This window comes from Molossus molossus, unplaced genomic scaffold (genome assembly GCF_014108415.1).
Source record: "Molossus molossus isolate mMolMol1 unplaced genomic scaffold, mMolMol1.p scaffold_m16_p_9, whole genome shotgun sequence".
NCBI lineage: Eukaryota > Metazoa > Chordata > Mammalia > Chiroptera > Molossidae > Molossus > Molossus molossus.
The window spans coordinates 10,798,999-10,818,454 of record NW_023425403.1 but is presented as its reverse complement, the minus strand read 5'-3'; the positions used below and the strand labels follow the sequence as shown (position 1 = coordinate 10,818,454).

The 19,456-nt window shown below is 45.3% G+C and overlaps 1 protein-coding gene across 11 annotated transcripts in view; it reads left to right on the top strand.

Moving 5' to 3' along the window:
* Positions 1-19,456, top strand: part of ACSL1 (acyl-CoA synthetase long chain family member 1) — a 64,730-nt gene extending 45,274 nt beyond the window's left edge. For 6 of the 11 annotated variants that reach the window (XM_036249544.1, XM_036249535.1, XM_036249536.1 and 3 more), the window contains 15 exons: positions 2,962-2,994; positions 3,151-3,202; positions 3,708-3,781; positions 6,621-6,698; positions 6,767-6,844; positions 8,958-9,092; positions 10,441-10,575; positions 11,288-11,383; positions 11,934-12,006; positions 13,731-13,819; positions 14,717-14,833; positions 16,097-16,240; positions 17,189-17,290; positions 17,387-17,458; positions 17,813-19,456. In XM_036249544.1, the coding sequence (XP_036105437.1) occupies positions 2,962-2,994; positions 3,151-3,202; positions 3,708-3,781; positions 6,621-6,698; positions 6,767-6,844; positions 8,958-9,092; positions 10,441-10,575; positions 11,288-11,383; positions 11,934-12,006; positions 13,731-13,819; positions 14,717-14,833; positions 16,097-16,240; positions 17,189-17,290; positions 17,387-17,458; positions 17,813-17,953 (1,419 nt within the window). In that variant the 3' untranslated portion in view covers positions 17,954-19,456. The remainder of the gene's footprint in view (positions 1-2,961; positions 2,995-3,150; positions 3,203-3,707; positions 3,782-6,620; positions 6,699-6,766; positions 6,845-8,957; positions 9,093-10,440; positions 10,576-11,287; positions 11,384-11,933; positions 12,007-13,730; positions 13,820-14,716; positions 14,834-16,096; positions 16,241-17,188; positions 17,291-17,386; positions 17,459-17,812) is intronic. The other 5 variants (XM_036249545.1, XM_036249540.1, XM_036249541.1 and 2 more) reach the window with 3 other exon arrangements.

The following is a 19,456-nucleotide window of genomic DNA, read 5'->3' as shown; positions in this document are numbered from 1 at the left end:
CCATGCCAAGATTCTACAATTAACTTTTTATTTTTATTTTTTTTATCCTCACCTGAGGACATCTTTGCATCTATCTTCAGACAGAGCAGTAGGGAGAGAGGAAGGGAGAGAGGGAACATTGATGTGAGAGAGACACATCGCATGGTTGCCACTCACATGACCCACCAGGGCAGGGGACAAACTGCCACCAAGGTACAAGCCCTTAGCAGGGGACGAACCCGGGACTCTCCGGTCCGTGGGTTGACGCTCCAGCCTCTGAGCCAAACTGGCCAGGGCTACAATTAACATTTTAATGTATTTGCTTAATCACATGTTAGTCCCTCACCCTGTTCCTCTTCATTCATCAGTCTGTCTTTTATTTAATACATTTTCAGTAGGTTGCAGATTTTATCACCGTTACATACTGCGGCATGCTAATCACTAACTAGAATTCGGTGTTTCTTCTGTTTATGGTTCTTTTTCGGCATTTGAGACCTAAAGGTGGCAACTTGTTTATTTTTATAATTACTGTACTTTTTTTAAAAATCCTCACCCGAGGATATTTTTCCCATTGATTTTTAGAGTGGAAGGGAGGGAACGAGGGGTGGAGAGTGAAAGAGACACATCAGTTGGTTGCTTACCGAACATACCCGGGGATCAAACCTGCAATCCAGGTAATGTGCCCTTGACTGGGAATTGAACCTGAGACTCTAACCACTGAGCCACGCCAACCAGGGCTGATTACTGTACTTTTTTCTAATTGATGACATAACACAGGTGTCAGGCAGTGGAACTTTCTTGGCAAACAGTGCACTGATTTGGATGCTGTTCTGTTGGCAGCAGCAAGAACAGCACCAGGTGCTGGACCAGTGGGTCACACCTGACCTTGGTTCAGCAACCTCTGTACTTGAGTTCTAGCTAGGAAAGACTTCAGAGCCAAGACTCAAACTATAAGAGAACATTTGTTTAGAAAGTCACAGAGCTGGAAGAAATGGGTTCAGGAAACAAGTTACAGAGGCAAAAGAAGTGCCCTTGGAGCTTAGGAGAGAGGAAGGTATAGGTAACTGGCCTCCGGGAAGAAGGGATGGGGAGGGGAGAGGCAGCCAGAGCCTTCTCCCTGGTGGGACATGGAGCTGGGTCCTCCCTCCCAAAAGCTATTAAGGGTGGGGGTTTTAGGCGAGGTCCCAGGGGAGGATTGCAATAGAATATTCATCAGCTTTCCAGGTGTGTCTTTTCAGGGTCAGGGTCAGAGTCTCTGCTGATGGCTGGGCACCAGGGAAGGGAGCATTAGTCCATGCAGCTGGGCCAGGGGTCAGCAGAGTCACTTGTCTGGTTTTGCTGCTTTTCTGGGCCTGAAGCTGAAATGTAACTGAGGCCTAGAGATAACCCCTAGGGAGGAACTGTCAGGGGGTCTAAACCCCATGACCAGCAATATGCTAGGGGAGGAAAGGTTATCCTGGGGGCAAGATCCTTGTTTTTCCAGTTTTGCCCATTTCTAGGCATCCGGGGATTTCCAGGTAACCTTCTGTACCTGGCCCATTGTCCTTGCTCTGCTCTTGTCTAACTGCCTGCCGCATTTCCCAATAAATTGGAAGCTCAATTACATGTCACTATTGCTTCATTTTATTTAATATCAATTTTGAAGAATTAGAGATCTCAAGAAGTGTAAGAATTTTGAATAGTTGGGTGGGAATTTACATCTAATAAAGATAATTTTTTTTTAATTGAGGAAATTCTCATTGTTTTAGCTCTTAGAGTTGACTTCTATTTGAATGTTAGTATTCCTGTTTTTAGTCAGTGATCTGTTGTGTATATAACTTAAAATGTAATTAAGATTTAAAACTGTATGCTGGACAGAAATTCACTGAGCCCTGAGCACACCCATCTAATTTTTATTTAATTCTAGGCTTGCTAACTCCATGTGCTCACTCAAGCTGTTCAGTTTTAATAGGAAAAGAATATGGTTTATCTAAAAAATAGATAGTAAAGTTGCCACAGAGACTGCATTTGTGCAGTAAACTGAACAGTATCAGAGTGAACCCCTGGAGTATTGGGAGCCAGCTGTTGGGAAATACTGACCTCTGAAATGAATCTGTCGTTCTTAACCTTCAAGTCCATTCAAGAGCGGCCTTAAGCCCTCTGTTCTTGCCTGTTTTATAGTTGGAAATTCCCAGGTTCTTTCTCTGCTTCATGTGGGGAGTGCAGATGTTTGAGCCTCTAAAATGGCTAGCATTTAAATCTGGCTGAGACTGATTTTTCTCTCAAGATTGAAGATGCTATGCAGAATTGGGTGAGCACACATCTAGTTGTGCTCTGATTTGGAGATGGTGCTGAGCATATACAGTTAGTTCTTTGGTGATGGTTAAGAGCTGGATTTTGTGAAAGGCCAGAATAGGTAGTGGGGACAAAAAATCCATCATAAAAGACTTTTTTTTTTTTTTATCCTTACCCAAGGACATTTTTGCATTTATCTTCAGATAGAGCAGGAGGGAGAGAGAAGAAGAGAGAAAGAGAAACATCCATGTGAGAGAGAGACACATCGAGTGGTTGCCACCCACATGACCCCAACCAGGCCTGGGGACAAACTACAACCAAAGGAAGTGCCCTTAGCCGGAACTGAACCCAGGACTCTCTGGTCCGTGAGCAGATGCTCTAACTGCTGAGCCAAACCGGCCAGGGCTCATCATAAAAGACTTTGATTTCTTCTTTTGAATAAATCCTATTTCAAAGGCCATTCCTAATACCATTTATATAGTCTTGTATAAGAGGGAAGATAACTGAAAAATGTCTTCTTAGAGCAATGGATACATTTTCTGGTCCGGGTTAATTTAAGTTGCCATAGTTTATTTAATTGGAAATGTATGCTGTTTTTGAGCAGTGTCAGTGAATCCCACAGTAAAGTCAGCTCGAAGTGACTAGATGTGATTTACTTATTACGTTTAGAAAATGTGTCCATTTAAGATTTTTTTCTCTTCTAATTAGGACCTGGGAAGAGCCAACAGAAAGAAGCCCAAGGTGAGACTCTGCGTCAGACCCTGCCGTAGCCTTTGTGTCTTCCCCAGTATGTAGCCATCTCAGAGACCAGTAGGGATGTTGAGTGACGTCTATGGCTCACAGTTTTCTGTTCTGATTTATGCCGCCTTTTTTTTTTTTTTTTTTAATGTGCTGCAGCCTCCAGCACCAGGAGATCTTGCAGTGATTTGTTTCACAAGTGGAACTACAGGTAAGTTTTGCAATGGAGTTGCCCCTAATTGGTATCTGCAAGTGTATGTTCCCTGCCTCTTCTCTGGGATAGATGGGAGGCAGAGGAGACTGAAGTGGGTCAGACACTGTCTTCTTGTCACGCGGTAGGACATTCTCAGAGTGTGAGCGTGTCAGGTATTTTCCTCACACATTTGTTAATGGTGACCCTTTATCCCTCTTCCTGAGACAGATTGTATCAGTGATTTACAGAAATAAAAAAAGAAACAACTCCTGGTTTTTCTTCTCTTGTGGCCACACACCCTCCGAAATTGCAGTAAACAATGTTTAAGATAACTAAGTTTCATGTAAAGGATTGCGGATTGCTCAGGAGTTTAGTGTTACTCAACATTTAGCTTTCCTGAGTGTACCTGACACCAGAGGCAGTGGCGGCCCTGATTATATAGGTTTCTGGGCTTCCTTTATGCCTGTCCTCTTTGGATGGAGTTCTGTCCTCTGACTTGGTTCTGCTCATATGTGTTCCTCAGGCAACCCCAAAGGAGCAATGATCACTCATGGAAATATAGTGAGCGATTCCTCCGCGTTTGTGAAAATGACACAGGTAAATTTGTGGGATGTTGCCATCTTTCTTCATATTCATTGGTTGGCATTAGGCCTCAAGAATGAAAGTGGTAAAGGCAGCCCCGCCATGCCATGTCCACGCGCATGTGGACCTCTGAAATACAGATAAGGCCTGAGTCTTACTGCAGTTCTCGCACACGCTTTCCACGGTGGGCCCACCTCCAACTCCTGCCCTGATCATGAAGTGAATTGACAGAGTTTCTTAGAACTTTTGTAGAGTGTAATTTTATTTGGCTCCTGCCCTGTAAATGTCTCCAGGAAAGGACAGAGAAGAAATGACTCTTGTGCTCTTACCTACTATTCCAGTGTGGGAAAAATAACTTATTTAAGTTGACAATGAAATATTAAATGCTGTTGAAGGTTTTTGAGTTGTTATTATTATTTATCATGGTCAGTTTGACTTCCTTTTTATGAGAATGACTAAAGCCTCGAACTTCCAAGTGTCTTAGTCTGCGTGGGCTGCCATAACAAAATAGTACAGACTGAGTGGCTGGAACAGCAGAGTTCTGGAGGCTGGAGTCTGTGAGCAAGGTGCCAGCAGATTTGGTTTCTGGTGAGGGCTCTCTTCCTGGCTTGCGGATAGCCACCTTCTCCCTCTGCCTCACGTGGTCTTTCCTTTTGTGCACAAGGAGGATGAGAGAGGTCTCTGGGTCTCCTTAGAAGGACATCCGTTATTTTGGATCAGGGCCCACCCTATGACCTCACTTAACCTTAATTACCTCCCAGAGGCCCTACCTCCAAATACAGTCATACTGGGTTAGGGCTGCAGCATATGAATTTGATAGGGGTGGGGGTGGGAGCACAATGCAGTCCATAGCCCCAAGGTTAGATTTCAAACTTGCCTTTTAGAAAGTTGCTATTGAACAGGATGAAGCCTCTCTCTCAGACCTTTGGCACATTTTACGTGATTTGCTTTCCTGGTCTCTGGGAGAGTTCTTTCTGTGGCAGGAGCCCGTGCTATTGGTTTGGAGAATGGGCAACTCAGGTGGTGCAGAAGGTCAGTCTCACACTTATACTCACATCCTCTTAGTCCCAAATACCTTTCTTGGCATATACTTTCTAAACAGAAGTTAAGATTTAGTACCTTTCCAAAGGGAAATGATCATTTTCTAACGGGCCTTCAAAGAAAAACTTAAAATGCATTCATGTCTCATTGAGGCAAATAATTACAGAACTTTGTTTAAAATACTATATTATCAGGAGCATTCTCAACTTTGTAAAACTTTTAATCATACTAAAATGTGTTGCACTAGTATGTGTTGCACTAAATCAGAAAATTGAAAACTATCAATATTATTGAGTCTGATTTCTCATTATATAACAATTTCCCACAGAGAAGTATGAGTTGGGATACAGGTCATCCTTGAATAAAATGTACCTAAGATTGTGGCATGTTCAGGCTACATCACATGCTGCTGGGAGTCCTGTGTTTGCCCGGGACTGGTGCTCTCACCCATTATGATATTGTTATGAAGGGTGGCCTGGCTTTGGGAGGGGAAGGGAAGGGTTCAGAAGTGGGTGCACCACCCCCTAGGCACCTTCATTTCTTAGCTGAGATGAAGCAGCTGCTGCCGGCAGCCCTGTTTGGGCCAGAACTCTTCATGTTGATAACACTTCATGCAGACCTTCTCTGTGCCAGGACGTGGAAACCAGATGTCCAAACTTTATCTCGCTATAGACCTTTTGTGACCAGTGCTTCATAGGGAAGCAAATCCCTGGTACCAGAGCAGAGCTTGCATTAATCAAATGGGGATATTTTCCATGGGTAAAGGAGGGCTTTATGGTAAAGGTGTTGATCAAACTAAAATACTCCAGATGCACTTGCACTATAGATAAAAGGAGCTTGAAAATAAGTTTTTCTTATCGTCTCTCCCCCTTTCCCTTTAAATTATAACATGCTGTCTTATGTTGGATGGGATCTCATATTTCTACAACATAACATGCTGTCTTATGTTGGACGGGATCTCGTATTTCTGCAACATAACATGCTGTCTTATGTTGGACGGGATCTCGTATTTCTACAGCATAACATGCTGTCTTATGTTGGACGGGATCTCGTATTTCTGCAACATAACATGCTGTCTTATGTTGGACGGGATCTCGTATTTCTACAGCATAACATGCTGTCTTATGTTGGACGGGATCTCGTATTTCTACAGCATAACATGCTGTCTTACGTTGGACAGGATCTCGTATTTCTACAGCATAACATGCTGTCTTACGTTGGACAGGATCTCGTATTTCTACAGCATAACATGCTGTCTTACGTTGGACGGGATCTCGTATTTCTACAGCATAACATGCTGTCTTATGTTGGACGGGATGTTGGACGGGATCTCATATTTCTGCAACATAACATGCTGTCTTATGTTGGACGGGATCTCGTATTTCTACAGCATAACATGCTGTCTTATGTTGGACGGGATCTCATATTTCTACAGCAAAACATGCAATCCTGTGTTGGACGGGACCTTATGTTTCTTACCCTTCGGTGGAGTTAAGCTTGCTGGGAAGTAGGGTCCCATAATTTTGAAATACTAAATGATTAGAGCACACAATCCCTTAATATTCCATTTAGGCAAAATATGTTTTATCTTGACTTAAGTCCTGAGTGGATTTACGTTGTCAAGAGAAATGACCTCTGTTCTATTCGAGTAATTAAAGTATTGCTTTTCATTTCATTCTTTGGTAAGAAATAAGTGCACATTGTAAGCAGAAACCATTTCTCCTTAGTGTTGAGGTGTTGTGTGCTCTAAAGTGAAGTGGGAAGGAACTGGAATCTTAATGCTTTTTTGCTTTGCTGGTGTCTTTGCTTACAGAACATTGTCACTCCCTCCCCAGATGATACTCTGATCTCTTTCTTGCCTCTTGCCCACATGTTTGAAACAGTTGTCGAGGTAAGGCATTGAGCTTTGTTTTACTTGCTTGCTTGTTTGCTTGTACTCTGAGTTGTTGTGTTTTACAGAGCGTACTTGGCCTGAATGCCAGTGACACACACATTTCGTTTTTACCACTTGCACACATGTATGAGCAGCTCATGCAGGTAAGTTGGACGTCACACTGCCATCCCTGTGCTTTTAGTTTTTTGCCAAGCCCTGTTATAGAAACGGTGCTAATTATTTAAAAGTATTATTTTTTTCTGGATCTGGATACTTGAACTTTAATCATTCATTTTAAAATTAGAAGCTCAGACTTTTGAAGGCTATGAACATGGACATGACTCCAGGAAGATTAACTGTGGAGGTAGAATTTTTTTTGAATACCTTTCTATAAAGGCTGCTGCTCTGTGAGAAGTCTCTGTTGTTTTTTTTAAAAAATCCTCACCTGAGGACACTTTTGCAGATAGAACGAGAGGGAGAGAGGGAGGAAGAAAGAGAGAGAAACATTGATGTGAGAGAGATACATCGACTGGTTGCCACCCACACAACCCCAACCGGGGCCAGGTCTCTCTGGTCCACTGGCCAACACTCTAACCACTGAACCAAACTGGGCAGAAGTCTCTGTTTTTTATTGTGCTTGTTTATAATTGCACGAGTTGGCTTAAGACTAATTTTTTTTTTTTTTATCATCCTTACCCGAGGACATTTTTCCATTTTTTGTTCAGGTAGAGTGGGAGGGAGTGGGAAGAAGAGAGAGGAAGAGAGAGAGAGAAACATCGATGTGAAAGGGACACATCGAGTGGTCGCCACCCGCACAACCAACCAGGGCCGGGGACAAACTGCAACCGAGGTACGTGCCCTTAGTGGGAACTGAACCCGGGTCTCTCCGGACCGCAGGCCGATGCTCTGACCGCTGAGCCAAACCGGCCAGGGCAAGACTAATTTTTTTCACCAAAATTCTAAGTGACCTTGGAAAAACAGGATGATCTTGAGCTGACCTTTGCCTGGGCTTCCTATACACAACTGTGTGACTAGTTTAAAAACTGGCCAAGAACCACCTTTTTTGCTTTTTGGACAGTTCTGGATTGTATACTTACAGGAAAAATAAACACCATTCATTCATTTAACAAGTGTTTATTGAGCACTACCCATGTGCCCTGTGCTAGGTATTGGGGCAGAGAGGTAATTAACAGTGGGTCTGCCCTTTGATTGCCTGCCTGCTGCCCCTATGGGATTTCCTCATTCCTTCAGGGCCAAGGGTCATTAGATGCCATCTGCTGTTCATCCCTTCTGCTTCCTGCACACCTCAGGAGAGCTTGTGAGCTTATCAACTGATGCCAAAGGAGTTGATGAAGGGCCCTATGCACCTGGAGGTGGTTTTAGACGTGTGCCTAAGAGGCAAGCCACACTGAACAAAGCCTATGAGCTTTTAATTTTTAAGCAGTGAACCGTGGTGTTCCTTCCTAGTGGTTTCTGCTTTCAAGTGTGAAACCATTTGTACTTCCACTGAATTATTATTATTTTTTATTTCTTCTCACCTGAGAATATGTTTATTGATTTTTCTTTTTAGAGAGAGAGAGGAGCATCAGTTGGTTGCCTCCCATATGTGCCCCAACCAGGGAACCCACAACTTTTGGTGTATGGACAATGCTCCAACCAACTGAGTCACCTGGCCCGGGCTGGTGCATCATCTTTTGAATCTTTCTTTTTAAAGTTTGAAAGAGGCAGACTGTTGCGAAGTGCACATGGCTTGCCAGCACAGTTCCCATGTAACAAGAAAACATTTGTGCCATAGATTATTGCTAAATGACCAGCCATGCTGGTGTTAGATGTCCTAGGTCTCAACTGCAACAGTCAGTGGCTTTTTAGAAATTCTTAGTTAGATTCAAATAAATGAAAATGAGACCTTGATAAGATTGGACTGTAGGTAAGTTGCTAAGTTTTTGTTTTGAGAATAAATTAGATCTAAAGTTTCTGGAAGACTGAAAACATCTGGATTATTTAACACCATGCCATTCAGTGAACAGATTATTTATCATAAAGCTAGAATAGCAGAACCTCTATGATCCTCACCAAAACCAACATACCCCGGTTTCTGGCAAGATCCTCATCTTCAGGAGGATGGAGAGCAATGCCACACCTCCGTGCTGCACAATGACCAAAGATGCTAGAACAGTTCTGAACAGCTGCCTCCATTTAGGGACTTGAAGATTTCTGGAAATGGTTCTGAAAAGCTATGGCTGAAGCCTTTGTGTCTGTGTGTGTTTCCCTCCCCAGTTTGTGATGCTGTGTCACGGAGCTAAAATAGGATTTTTCCAAGGAGATATCAGGCTGCTTATGGATGACCTCAAGACACTTCAACCCACTATCTTTCCTGTGGTCCCGAGACTGCTGAACCGGATGTTTGACCGGGTAAGTTCCAAGCACAGAACAGAGAGCAGAGTGCTGGGCCTCAGGTCCGAGACTCAGGTTTGAATCAGGCTCAGCCAGGTACCTTGTGTGTGACCTTGGGCAATCCTCTTAGTCTCACAGAACTAGAGTTTACTCCTCTGTAAAACCAGAATACATTGACCTCACAGAGTTGTTTTTAAGGACTATAAGAGGAAACAGGTGACACTTATAATTCTGAAGGTACAATGCAGGTATAGGTGGGAGGTCGTTTTATTTTTATAATTAACTCTTTGAGCCTCTGTTTTCTCATCTCTATAGTGGACTGTTGTTACCTCCTCCCCCTGCTGTCTGTCTCATAAAGTTGCTGTTTGCATCACATGAAAATAATAACTATGAAATGGTTTTATAAATTGGAAAGCTCTGTGCACATGTAAAATGTGACTGACTTAGCTACCTTCAGAGAAGTGGCAAGGCCACAGCAGGGCCTGAGAAGGCCACCACACAGCAAGGTCAGCGTGTGGCATGAGCAGTCTCCACAGTGGATTTGGACGGGCAATTTGATGCTCTTCATTTTGAGGCATGGTTTCCGCCATCCATGAGAACCTACCTGGTTTTTAATGGTTCTTTTAGAAAAAACTTTAAAACAGCTCTATTGAAATATAACTCACTTACAATTTACACATTTAAAATGGACAATGCAAAGGTTTTTAGTACATTCACAGAGTTCTGCGACCATCACCGCAGTCCATATTAGAACATTTTTATCACCTCAAAAAGAACCCCTTTATCTACCCTTTAGCTGTCATCCTCCACCTTGCCACTTGCCTTCACCCCTAAGCAAAAAGTAATTGACTTTTTGAATTTATAGATTTACCTGTTCTGGACTTTGATATGAATGGAATTATGCAATATATGTTCTTTTGTGACTGGCTTTTTTCACTTAACATGTTCTTCCATGTTGTAGGATGTATCTGTACTTCATTCCTTTTAACAGCCAAATAATATTCCACTGTGTAGATATAACACATTTCGTTTATCCCTTCATCCATTGATGGGCTTTGGAGTTGTTTCCACCTGTTGGCTATTATGAATTGTGCTGCCATGAATAGAGCCCAGGCTTCTGTGTAGACATGTGTTTCCTTTCTCTTGGGTTGATGTCTGGGAGTGGAATTGCTGGGTCATATAACTCTGTGTTTAACTGTTTGAGGAACTGCCAGTCTGTCTGCTAACGATGTACCAAGTTACATTTCCGCCAGCAGGGTCTAAGGGTTCCCATTTCTTCACATCTTCCCCAGCACTTGTTATTATCTGACTTTCTGATTCTGGCCATTTTAGTAATTGCGAACCTTCTTTTTCCCTGACTCATTAGATTTTTGGACAGGCAAACACCACCTTGAAGCGCTGGCTATTGGACTTCGCCTCCAAGAGGAAGGAAGCAGAGCTCCGCAGCGGCATCATTAGAAACAACAGCCTGTGGGATAAGCTGATCTTCCGCAAGATACAGGTGACAGACGCACACCTGTTTCCACTTGTTGTGGAAACTGACTTGGGCTTCACATTTTCTGTGAGGGCTTTTTTTTGTTTGTTTTTTTAAATTTATCTTTATTGTTGACAGAATTACAGATAACCCTTCTTTTTTCCCCCCATTCACCCCTTTCTATGAGGGCTCTTTTAAAAGAGAGGTATGAAGATGAGAGAGAAGGACACATTTTTATTAATTCTGGCACGTTTCTAAGAATTGAAGACAAAGCCATTACGCTAACCTCAGGATCCGAGATAAATCAATAATACTGTAGCTATCGAGCGCGAAAAAGGAATCATGATATTGTAGCTTTTCTTATTCTCCATTTGGTTATACTTTGTTGGAACAAGAATGTCACTCTTGTAACTTTTTGTCATGAGTGATAAAGAATAATATTATGTCTGAAAAAAATGCCTGCAGTGTGGTAGTTGCCACATATCTACCACGCTCTTGTTCAAGGATACCAGCGGGGGGTCGGCTTATTTCCATACTAGTTAAGAGCAAATGGCACAGTTTCAGGTGGAAACAAAGTCCCCTCAGCGCTCCTCGTGCCAACCTGTGAGTCCCTAGGCCTCAGAGCGCTGTGTCCCCGCAGAGAGGGAGCTGAGGCCCAGGGAATGGTGTCGAGAAAGGACCTTCGAGGAGCCCACCCACTCCAGCCATCTAACCCTCCTTCCCCCCTCCTGTCTTCCAGGCGAACCTGGGCGGGAAGGTCAGGCTGATGGTCACGGGCGCCGCGCCGGTGTCTGCCACCGTGCTGACGTTTCTGCGCGCCGCGCTGGGCTGTCAGGTGAGCCGGCCCCACGGCCTGACTGTCTCAGACTTCGTCCTGCCCGAGGGTCTTCTTTCCAGAAGCGATTCTTTTTCTCCCTGTGTGTGTCTCCCTTTATTTAGAAGATCATGTTATTCCTTGGTTGCTTAGAGAAAGTATTGTTATCTTTGAGCCCAGGCAGGGGGGGTATGGGATGGGTCGTAAGCGATCGCCGACTACGCACCATGCACAGAGCCTGTCTTCAAGGGCACGGGCAGCAGAGGCCAGCCAGCTGGCTCCTAGGACTCGGCGGGTGGACTCAGCCCTGGCAGAGCAAGTGCCTTCCTGGCGGCACGTGCGCAGTGTCCTTGCCTGACCACGTGGGCGGGGCTGGGTTTGGTGTGCGGATGAGGTGTTCGGGTGCTGTGATAATTCATGTTGCAGTAGTGGATGAATTCACCAAACAGAAAATTTGAAAAGAGGTTTCACCACATTGGCCATTACTTAGGAGTGAGAGGAACTTAATTACTTGTATACTTCCAGCAAAGGTGTCCCCTTTTTAATAATGTTTTATCTCTTGGTGACCCAGTTCTACGAAGGCTATGGACAGACCGAGTGCACAGCCGGCTGCTCCCTGACCATACCTGGAGACTGGACAGCAGGTGCGCTCGATTGGTGGGACAGTCCTTATTGACATTCTGTTATTCAGGTGGAGCTGAGTTCATCATTCATGGGCTCATTCATCAGCTTAAACAAGTGCTGTGTCTCTGATCCTTAGGCCCTGGGGTACACAGTCTTGTAAATTGGGGAGCCAAAAGCTGGGTGGCAATGGAGATGTCCCCCAATCCCGAAGGTGACAGCTGCAAGAGGTGATGCCTTTAGATCAGGATCATAACGTTTGGCCCAAGAGAGCTTTCCAGTAATTGATTGGAGTCTAATGATTTGCTGGTAAATTTTAATTAAATTTACACTGCTGTGCTGGATGTTGAGACTCCGGAGAAATAAACTCAGATCCTTTTTCCTAAAAGGACAAAGTGGAAACAAACACAAATTGGTGGAGCACCATAATGAGGTTCTTTGTTAGGGACTTGAAATGGACATTATGTCTATTTTTTTTTCTTTATTGATTTTAGAGAGAGAGGAAGGGAGAGGGAGAGAGAAATAGAAACACTGATGGAAGAGAACATTGAGTGGCTGCCTCCTGCATGCCCCTCACTGGGGATTTGGCCCACAACCTGGGCATGTGCCCTGACCAGGGATCAAACCGGTGACCTCTTGGTGCATAGGTTGATGCCCAACCACTGAGCCACACTGGCCGGGCTATTATGTGTATTTCAACCCAACAACATCTCTGTGAGATAAATTTTATAAGCTCAGAGAGGAAATGGTTGATTGTGGGTTAAAAAGTGCGTAAATAATGTACAAGAAGTGACAGCATCATGCTCTGGAGCTAGGGATCCAGCCCAGCTCTGACTGCAGACCTCTGTGCCCTCCCCTATACCACAGTGGTACACTCTGCCCTGCGCTGGATCAGTTCCCTGGTCTGTACGGTGTGTTGTAAGTAGGAGCACTGTGTACAGGCATAGACTGGAGTACCTAGCACGATCTACCAGCACAGTTCTGCTGGGATTGGCACTAACTGTGAACCTTTTTTATGGTGTTTAATTTTTAATTCTTGATTTCTTACCAGCTAAAGACTTTGGAATAGGGATCTTTTTAAGCTGAAATGATCAAAACGTAGGAAGAATTATTTGTGATGTTTTTGTAACGTTATCTAATTTCTGTTATTTTTGCCTTGGGGAAAGAACTCAATCCTAACACCCTTTGGCAAGACAGTTAAGTGACCTGTAAAAAGAAGCATCATCCTGTCTTAATAAACTTAGACATAAAACGGGGTCATTCACACTCAATGAAATAAAGACCATATTGTTCAAAACCAAGTGGTGTGTGAGAAAATAATCAAGCTTGGCCACAGCTGCCTATGTTTCCTTCCAGAGAATAGGGACAGTGGGGGTTGCTGTCAGGGAGAGGTGGCAAATGATGGGCCGGGGGCATCAGACCAGAGGTTCCGGGAAACGTGTGTGGAAGGCTTGCTTCCAGGTGTTCCTAGAAACCCTTAAAATCAGCAGCCAAATTGTTTATGCTTTGAAAAGTAGTCAGAGCACCAAACGGGAAAGTCCCTGGGAGGCTTTTGAATGACTCTGTCTATCTTCTAGGAGTAAACTCTCTCAGTTAATTTGCCAGGGGGAGACTGACTTTAATTGCAGAAATGGAAAGTTTATACTAGCTGTTCTTATTATAAGCAGGCTTCTTTGTTAGAAAAATAACTTGGCCTAGGGATAGTGCAGTCCCATCAGGAACAGCCCTTCTTTTCTCTCACACACAGGCCACGTTGGAGCCCCAATGCCCTGCAATTTGGTGAAACTCGTCGATGTGGAAGACATGAACTACCTGGCTGCCAAGGGCGAGGGCGAGGTGAGTGAGGGCCTGCCATCACTCACCGCCATTGTCATTGTCTCGGGCCAACCGCGCCAGGGGCAGTGCCTTTCCCGGATGTCATGCAAGGCCGTTGAGCCTCTGAGCTGGATTGTATAAGTGATCTTGAAGCCAAACTGGCTTCTTTGAAAGTACATATATGTTTATCTCCCAGAGGGCATGGGGGGTGGGCACCAACACCTGCCTTCTTCTCCCAGACTTGGTAGGGATGGGCCGAGAGCCTGCCAAGGCTCCAGGGCCCGAGAGCCGGGGCACAGCTCTGTCTGCAGTTGCCCTGGATACCTGCCTGCTGGTGTGCTCCAGCTAGGGAGGGAAGCCTAACTGCTTCAGAGGGACTTCACCCCTGGGTTTCCCGGCAGCTGTGACCTGGACCTAAGGGCAGCATCAGCTCTGCAGCTTGACCGCTGCTGAGCTTAGTGAGCGGGAAGCGTGTCACTGGAGGGGCCACGAGGTCCCGGTGGCACACGGGTAGGCTTCTCTGGACCCTGGAATCCAGGGCTTCTTGCGAAAGGTTGGGGGACACACACACACCCCCACACACCCACCCCCACTTCTTTTCTGGAGAAGCTCCAGGAAATGCTGCTAACAGATCACCTTCCCCCAGTTGTATTGAGGAACAGTTGACACATAGCATGGGGTAAGCTTAAGGGGTACCCGGTCATGACCTGGCTTCCATGGCTGGGAGATGGTCAGCACGTCAGTTACTTCACATCCCTCACCTCGTGCAGACGCCAGAACGTGAGAGAAAACGCTTGTCCTCGTGGTGAGAGCGCCGGCTGTCCTCTGAGTGACGCTCAGACGCCCCGCACAGCGCTGTGGGCAGCAGTCACGCGGTCTCCAGTCCCCACAGCCCCATCCTGGTCCTCTCTCCTCCAGGTGTGTGTGAAAGGGCCAAATGTGTTTCAAGGCTACTTGAAGGACCCTGCGAAAACGGCAGAAGCTCTGGACAAAGATGGCTGGTTACACACTGGGGACATTGGCAAGTGGTTACCAGTAAGTGGTCACCCTGCTCACAGACACTCTCTGCACGGTAGGGAAGAAAATGTCCCGTGGGCTGTCCGCCTGCCACATGGCAGCTGCACCCTGGCCCTTCTCTTTCCCGTGTCCTGTGGGCGGGGTGGTAGGCACACTCCCGTTTCCTGCAGGGAACAGGTCTGCATTCTTAGCGTACCTGTGCAGGAGTTTCAGACATCTGTGGCAGATATGTTTTGTTTTGATGTTTGCCATCAATTCTGGTCGCTGCTTCCTATTTGAAATCCAGAGAGCCTGGGGGTTTATATGTCAGTGCTGTGCCTTGATGTCGGGGCCTTAGTTAAACGGGCACGGGGACCATTGTGATAGACGCCAGGAGCGAGGGGCAGGGACCTGAATACATGGGTTCTCAGGCTCGCCATCTGCGTAAAGATAGGACAGGTGTTTCGCAGATTAGACCACTTCCTGTCAGTTTGGTCTCAGAACCACTTCCTCTAGAGAAATTCCAGAAACCACCGAATGGAGGCTCAGGCAGAGGCAGTACCCAGAGATTTGGCCAATTTGGCTGCTGCGGTAGTAACCACTGCTTTTAAAGGTTGTTGCTGTGTTTAACTGCAAGTGCTAAAGTGGTTCATGTAATTTTTATTGTGTATTGTTTGATTCTTATAGATCCAGGGTGTTTAATACTGTGAAACGTTTATTGATCTGAAAAACGCCTCCTTAATTAATTCAGATTTCAGAATATCCAAGCTATTTAGAAATAAAGTTCCTCTTCCTAGGTTCAAGAGGGATTCAGTACCTGTTCCCATCCTGGCTCCGGCTCTAATGAGCACGACTCATAACCTCTCTGGACCCCCGTCAGCTCCTGTTGAAAAAGGAGGACGGATGTGGAATGAGAGAGTCCAGGAAGTTGCCGGCAGATGACTTTTAGAAGCATGACAGTGACCCCAGGGTGGGGATGGGTTGAAAGTCAGGTGGGCAGTACTGGCATTTGGCCGATCTGGTCCAGAGATTCCAGTGTCCCCACAGTTATTATGTGGGCAATTGACCAACTCTTCCCAAAGGGCCAGGAGCACCCCCACCCTGAAACAGTGACAAAGAAACTGAAGCCCTGCCTTTGTGTAGGAAACATTTGCCGAGTCCTTACTTTGTGCAGAGCACTGTGGGAGGATAAGTCTGTGTCTCTGCTCTCAAATAAATGAACTCAGTGGGAGAGGCAGGTGATTGATCATGGGTGGAAACCAGCCATGGCCCACTCACAGCCCCCTCCTTTCTGATGAACAGAATGGTACCTTGAAGATTGTCGACAGGAAAAAGCATTTATTTAAACTGGCACAGGGAGAATACATAGCACCTGAAAAGATCGAAAATGTCTACCTGCGGAGCGAACCTGTTGCCCAGGTGTTTGTCCACGGAGAGAGCTTGCAGGTAGGTGCCTTCTGGCAGTGAGCTCTGATGGGCAGGGTGGGCAGGCCCGGTCCCCAGGCACACCTTCGTGCCCAGGGGATTTTCTCGTCTGACGTGCTGGAACGTAATCGATGCGTTATTGGGTTTTGCTGTCGGACGTTTCTTATTCAGAGAAGTTTTTTTCTCTTTAATTTTCATTTTTATTTTACCCAGAGTGATCTGATGTACCAAGGGAACAGATTGGATAAAAGATACAAGGGAGTGAGTAAAAATAGGCTTTCAGTTTAATTAGGAAGGAAAATGTTGATGTAGGGATTATAAGAAAGTTTAGAATTTTCTAACATATTAAACCTAGCTGTTTATGATACGCCTCCTAAGTCATCTTTGCAAAAGTGGTTGTGAGTCAGTGTAGACTTAAAGTTGGAAACCAAGGTCAGTGCTGTGGTGAAACATCTATTTGCCCTAGTGGACAGATGGAGACGGGGGAGAAGGGGACCTGAACGTTAATCATTTTATAAACCTTGAGATTTTTAGGTAACTTTAGAAGAATATTTTCTTGTAAGAGAGTGTACCTATTTTTCTTTGACGTAGAATCTTAACATGCCTTTGATTTTTATTTACTATTTATTTATTTATCTGCTGTCTGCCACCATATTTTCTTATTTGACTCTGTTTTGTTCTTTTTTTAAAGTATACACAAAAGTAGATAAAAATTAGGGTTTTGTTATATTTTGATTCCTGGTGGTTCTTTTAAAACATTTATTATAAAATTCCTGATGCTGTCTATATTTTAGAATCAGGAGTTCTGAACCCGGGTCAGTGGACTCCTGGGGCTGGTACTGTGTCCTGAGGACAGGATCTATCACTTTATCAGTTTCTCCCAAGGGTCTGTGATGCAAAATCATCAAGGACCACTATTCTAGAACATGTGGATCGAGCCGTGTAGTAACTCACTTGTCTGTGTTAAAGTCATTTCTCATAGCAATTGTGGTGCCCGATGTGGAGACGTTGGGTCGCTGGGCCCAGAAGAGAGGAGTGGACGGGTCCTTCGAAGAGCTGTGCCGAAACAAGGTAGGCTCCGGGCCGCCATCCGCTGCTGTAGCGTCGCGTGCACTCAGTACGGGGACCTCCGACACAGGAAGTACCTTGTTTCTCTTGCCTTGTTAGGACGTCAAGAAAGCGATCCTGGAAGACATGGTGAGACTTGGGAAGGAGGCCGGCCTAAAGCCATTTGAACAGGTAAGACTTTCTTGGAAGTGCATGACTTCTTGTAAAACATGTTTTTGACTTGAAGATACTTTATGAATAGGTTACAGAAGTCTGTGAGGAATGGATAATGGAGTGGTTTGGCAAGGGGAGGGATTTCTTTAACCAAGGGCATGAATTCTCTTTCTTGGGGGTCAGGATACAGTCCTGACTTCTGTCCTAAGAACAGGCCATGGCCCTTGTGGAGACAGTGCGGCTGGGCCAGAGGTGAGAGGGTGGTTTGGACCCAGCATAAGGGTCTTTATCCCCTTAGGGGGGCTGAAGTACTTTTCAGACTCAGGTTTCATCTGTGCCTTCTCCTCCTATAACAGCCTTGTTTATTTGCAGGTCAAAGGCATTGCTCTCCACTCTGAATTATTCTCTGTTGACAACGGCCTGCTGACCCCAACAATGAAGGCTAAACGGCCAGAACTTCGAAATTACTTCAGGTCACAGATAGATGAACTTTATTCTACTATCAAAGTTTAAAGGGGGGAGGAGAGCTCAGAAGAAACCACACACCTCCACGATCTTCTGCTGGTGGCCTTCACATTGGCGATTTGGACTCACGTTGGCAAGCATAGGGAAGGGCACGTCTATGTTTGACCTGTGCATTTGGGATTCTTATCATAGGAATGTTAGAGGACACGGGACACTGCCTTACAGTCACCTCGTGTGGCAGACCATGTATATATGTGGTGATACACAATTTCCAAAATGAGCCTTAAAAATTGTAAAGGGAAAATTATAAATGTGCTAAGTTATTTGCGACTTTCATAGTTCAGAAGGCGGATGTGAACACTTCTCCCTGCTTTTCTAACCGAGGGACTAGGACTGGGCTGTTTCTGAGCTGTCTGCTGCTCGCTGCGGTTCTGCAGCCGTCTGCTGCTCTGAGGAGTACAGTGCACTGGAAGGAAACTGTCCCTTATGAACCACTGCCCTGGCTGCAGAATGTCACAAGTGGACCAGAGGTGTTATTTTGATCCCTGTCACCTTCCCTTCCCCACCTCACGCACTCACACCCCTTCGGTCGAAGGCTATGAAACTCCTGCTCCTCCCCGCAGTCCCCTGTTGTTCCTGTCAGAGCAGAAGGTAGCCCAGTGAAGCAAAGGACAGACGACTCAGAACAGCATTGAGACCGAGTCTCTGACGAGGGCCCCTCGCCAGAGCGCAGGGATCCAGCGCCCACAGAGTGGCGAGCTCACGGAGCCTCCATCTGGACCGAGTCCTCCCCCTGTCCCCCGGGGTTATGAAAAAACCTGCCTTAGACTCTACAGTGAAGACAAGCATTTCAAGAAATAATTACCTGGAAAGACCATGCTCAACTGTGACACCTAAATAACTGTCCACCTTATCTTCACTGAACCATCCCTCTGTTTGTGGTGGCCAATGGGTTCTTAATGTGGTGTTTATCAGAAGTTCATGTTGTGATTAACTAGCCCTTCCCCAGAATAAACTCTCAGGCAGGGCACGTCTTTGGGAGGTAGGGAGTAGGTAGACTCGGGCACTCATTGAATGGATGTAGTAATCAAAGGCTCTCCTGTAATCATGCTACCTGATTTCTATGAAATGTTTTTGACAAGCCAAAATTCTAGGATGTAGAAATCTGGAAAACGCACTTCCTGGGATGAACTCCTCCAGGGATTTTTAAAAGAAATGAATTTGGGAAAGTAGCAGCATTTACTCGACTGCAAGCCTTCGCCACATGTGACTGGACTGGGCTGTCACGTGCACACTGGAGCAGCTGTTTCCGGACGTGTGTGCGTATATGCAGCACAGCACGGGAGGGCTGTACTGAAGAGCCGACATCGTGTAGCGCTGTTCAGTAGCCTGACTTCCTACGTGTACTCTTAATTGCACAAAAAGTCAATAATTTGTCACATTGGGGTTTTGAATGTTTGCTTTAAGTGTTGGCTATTTCTATGTTTTATAAACCAAAACAGAATTTCCAAAAACAATGAAGGAAACCAAAATAAATATTTCTGCATTTCA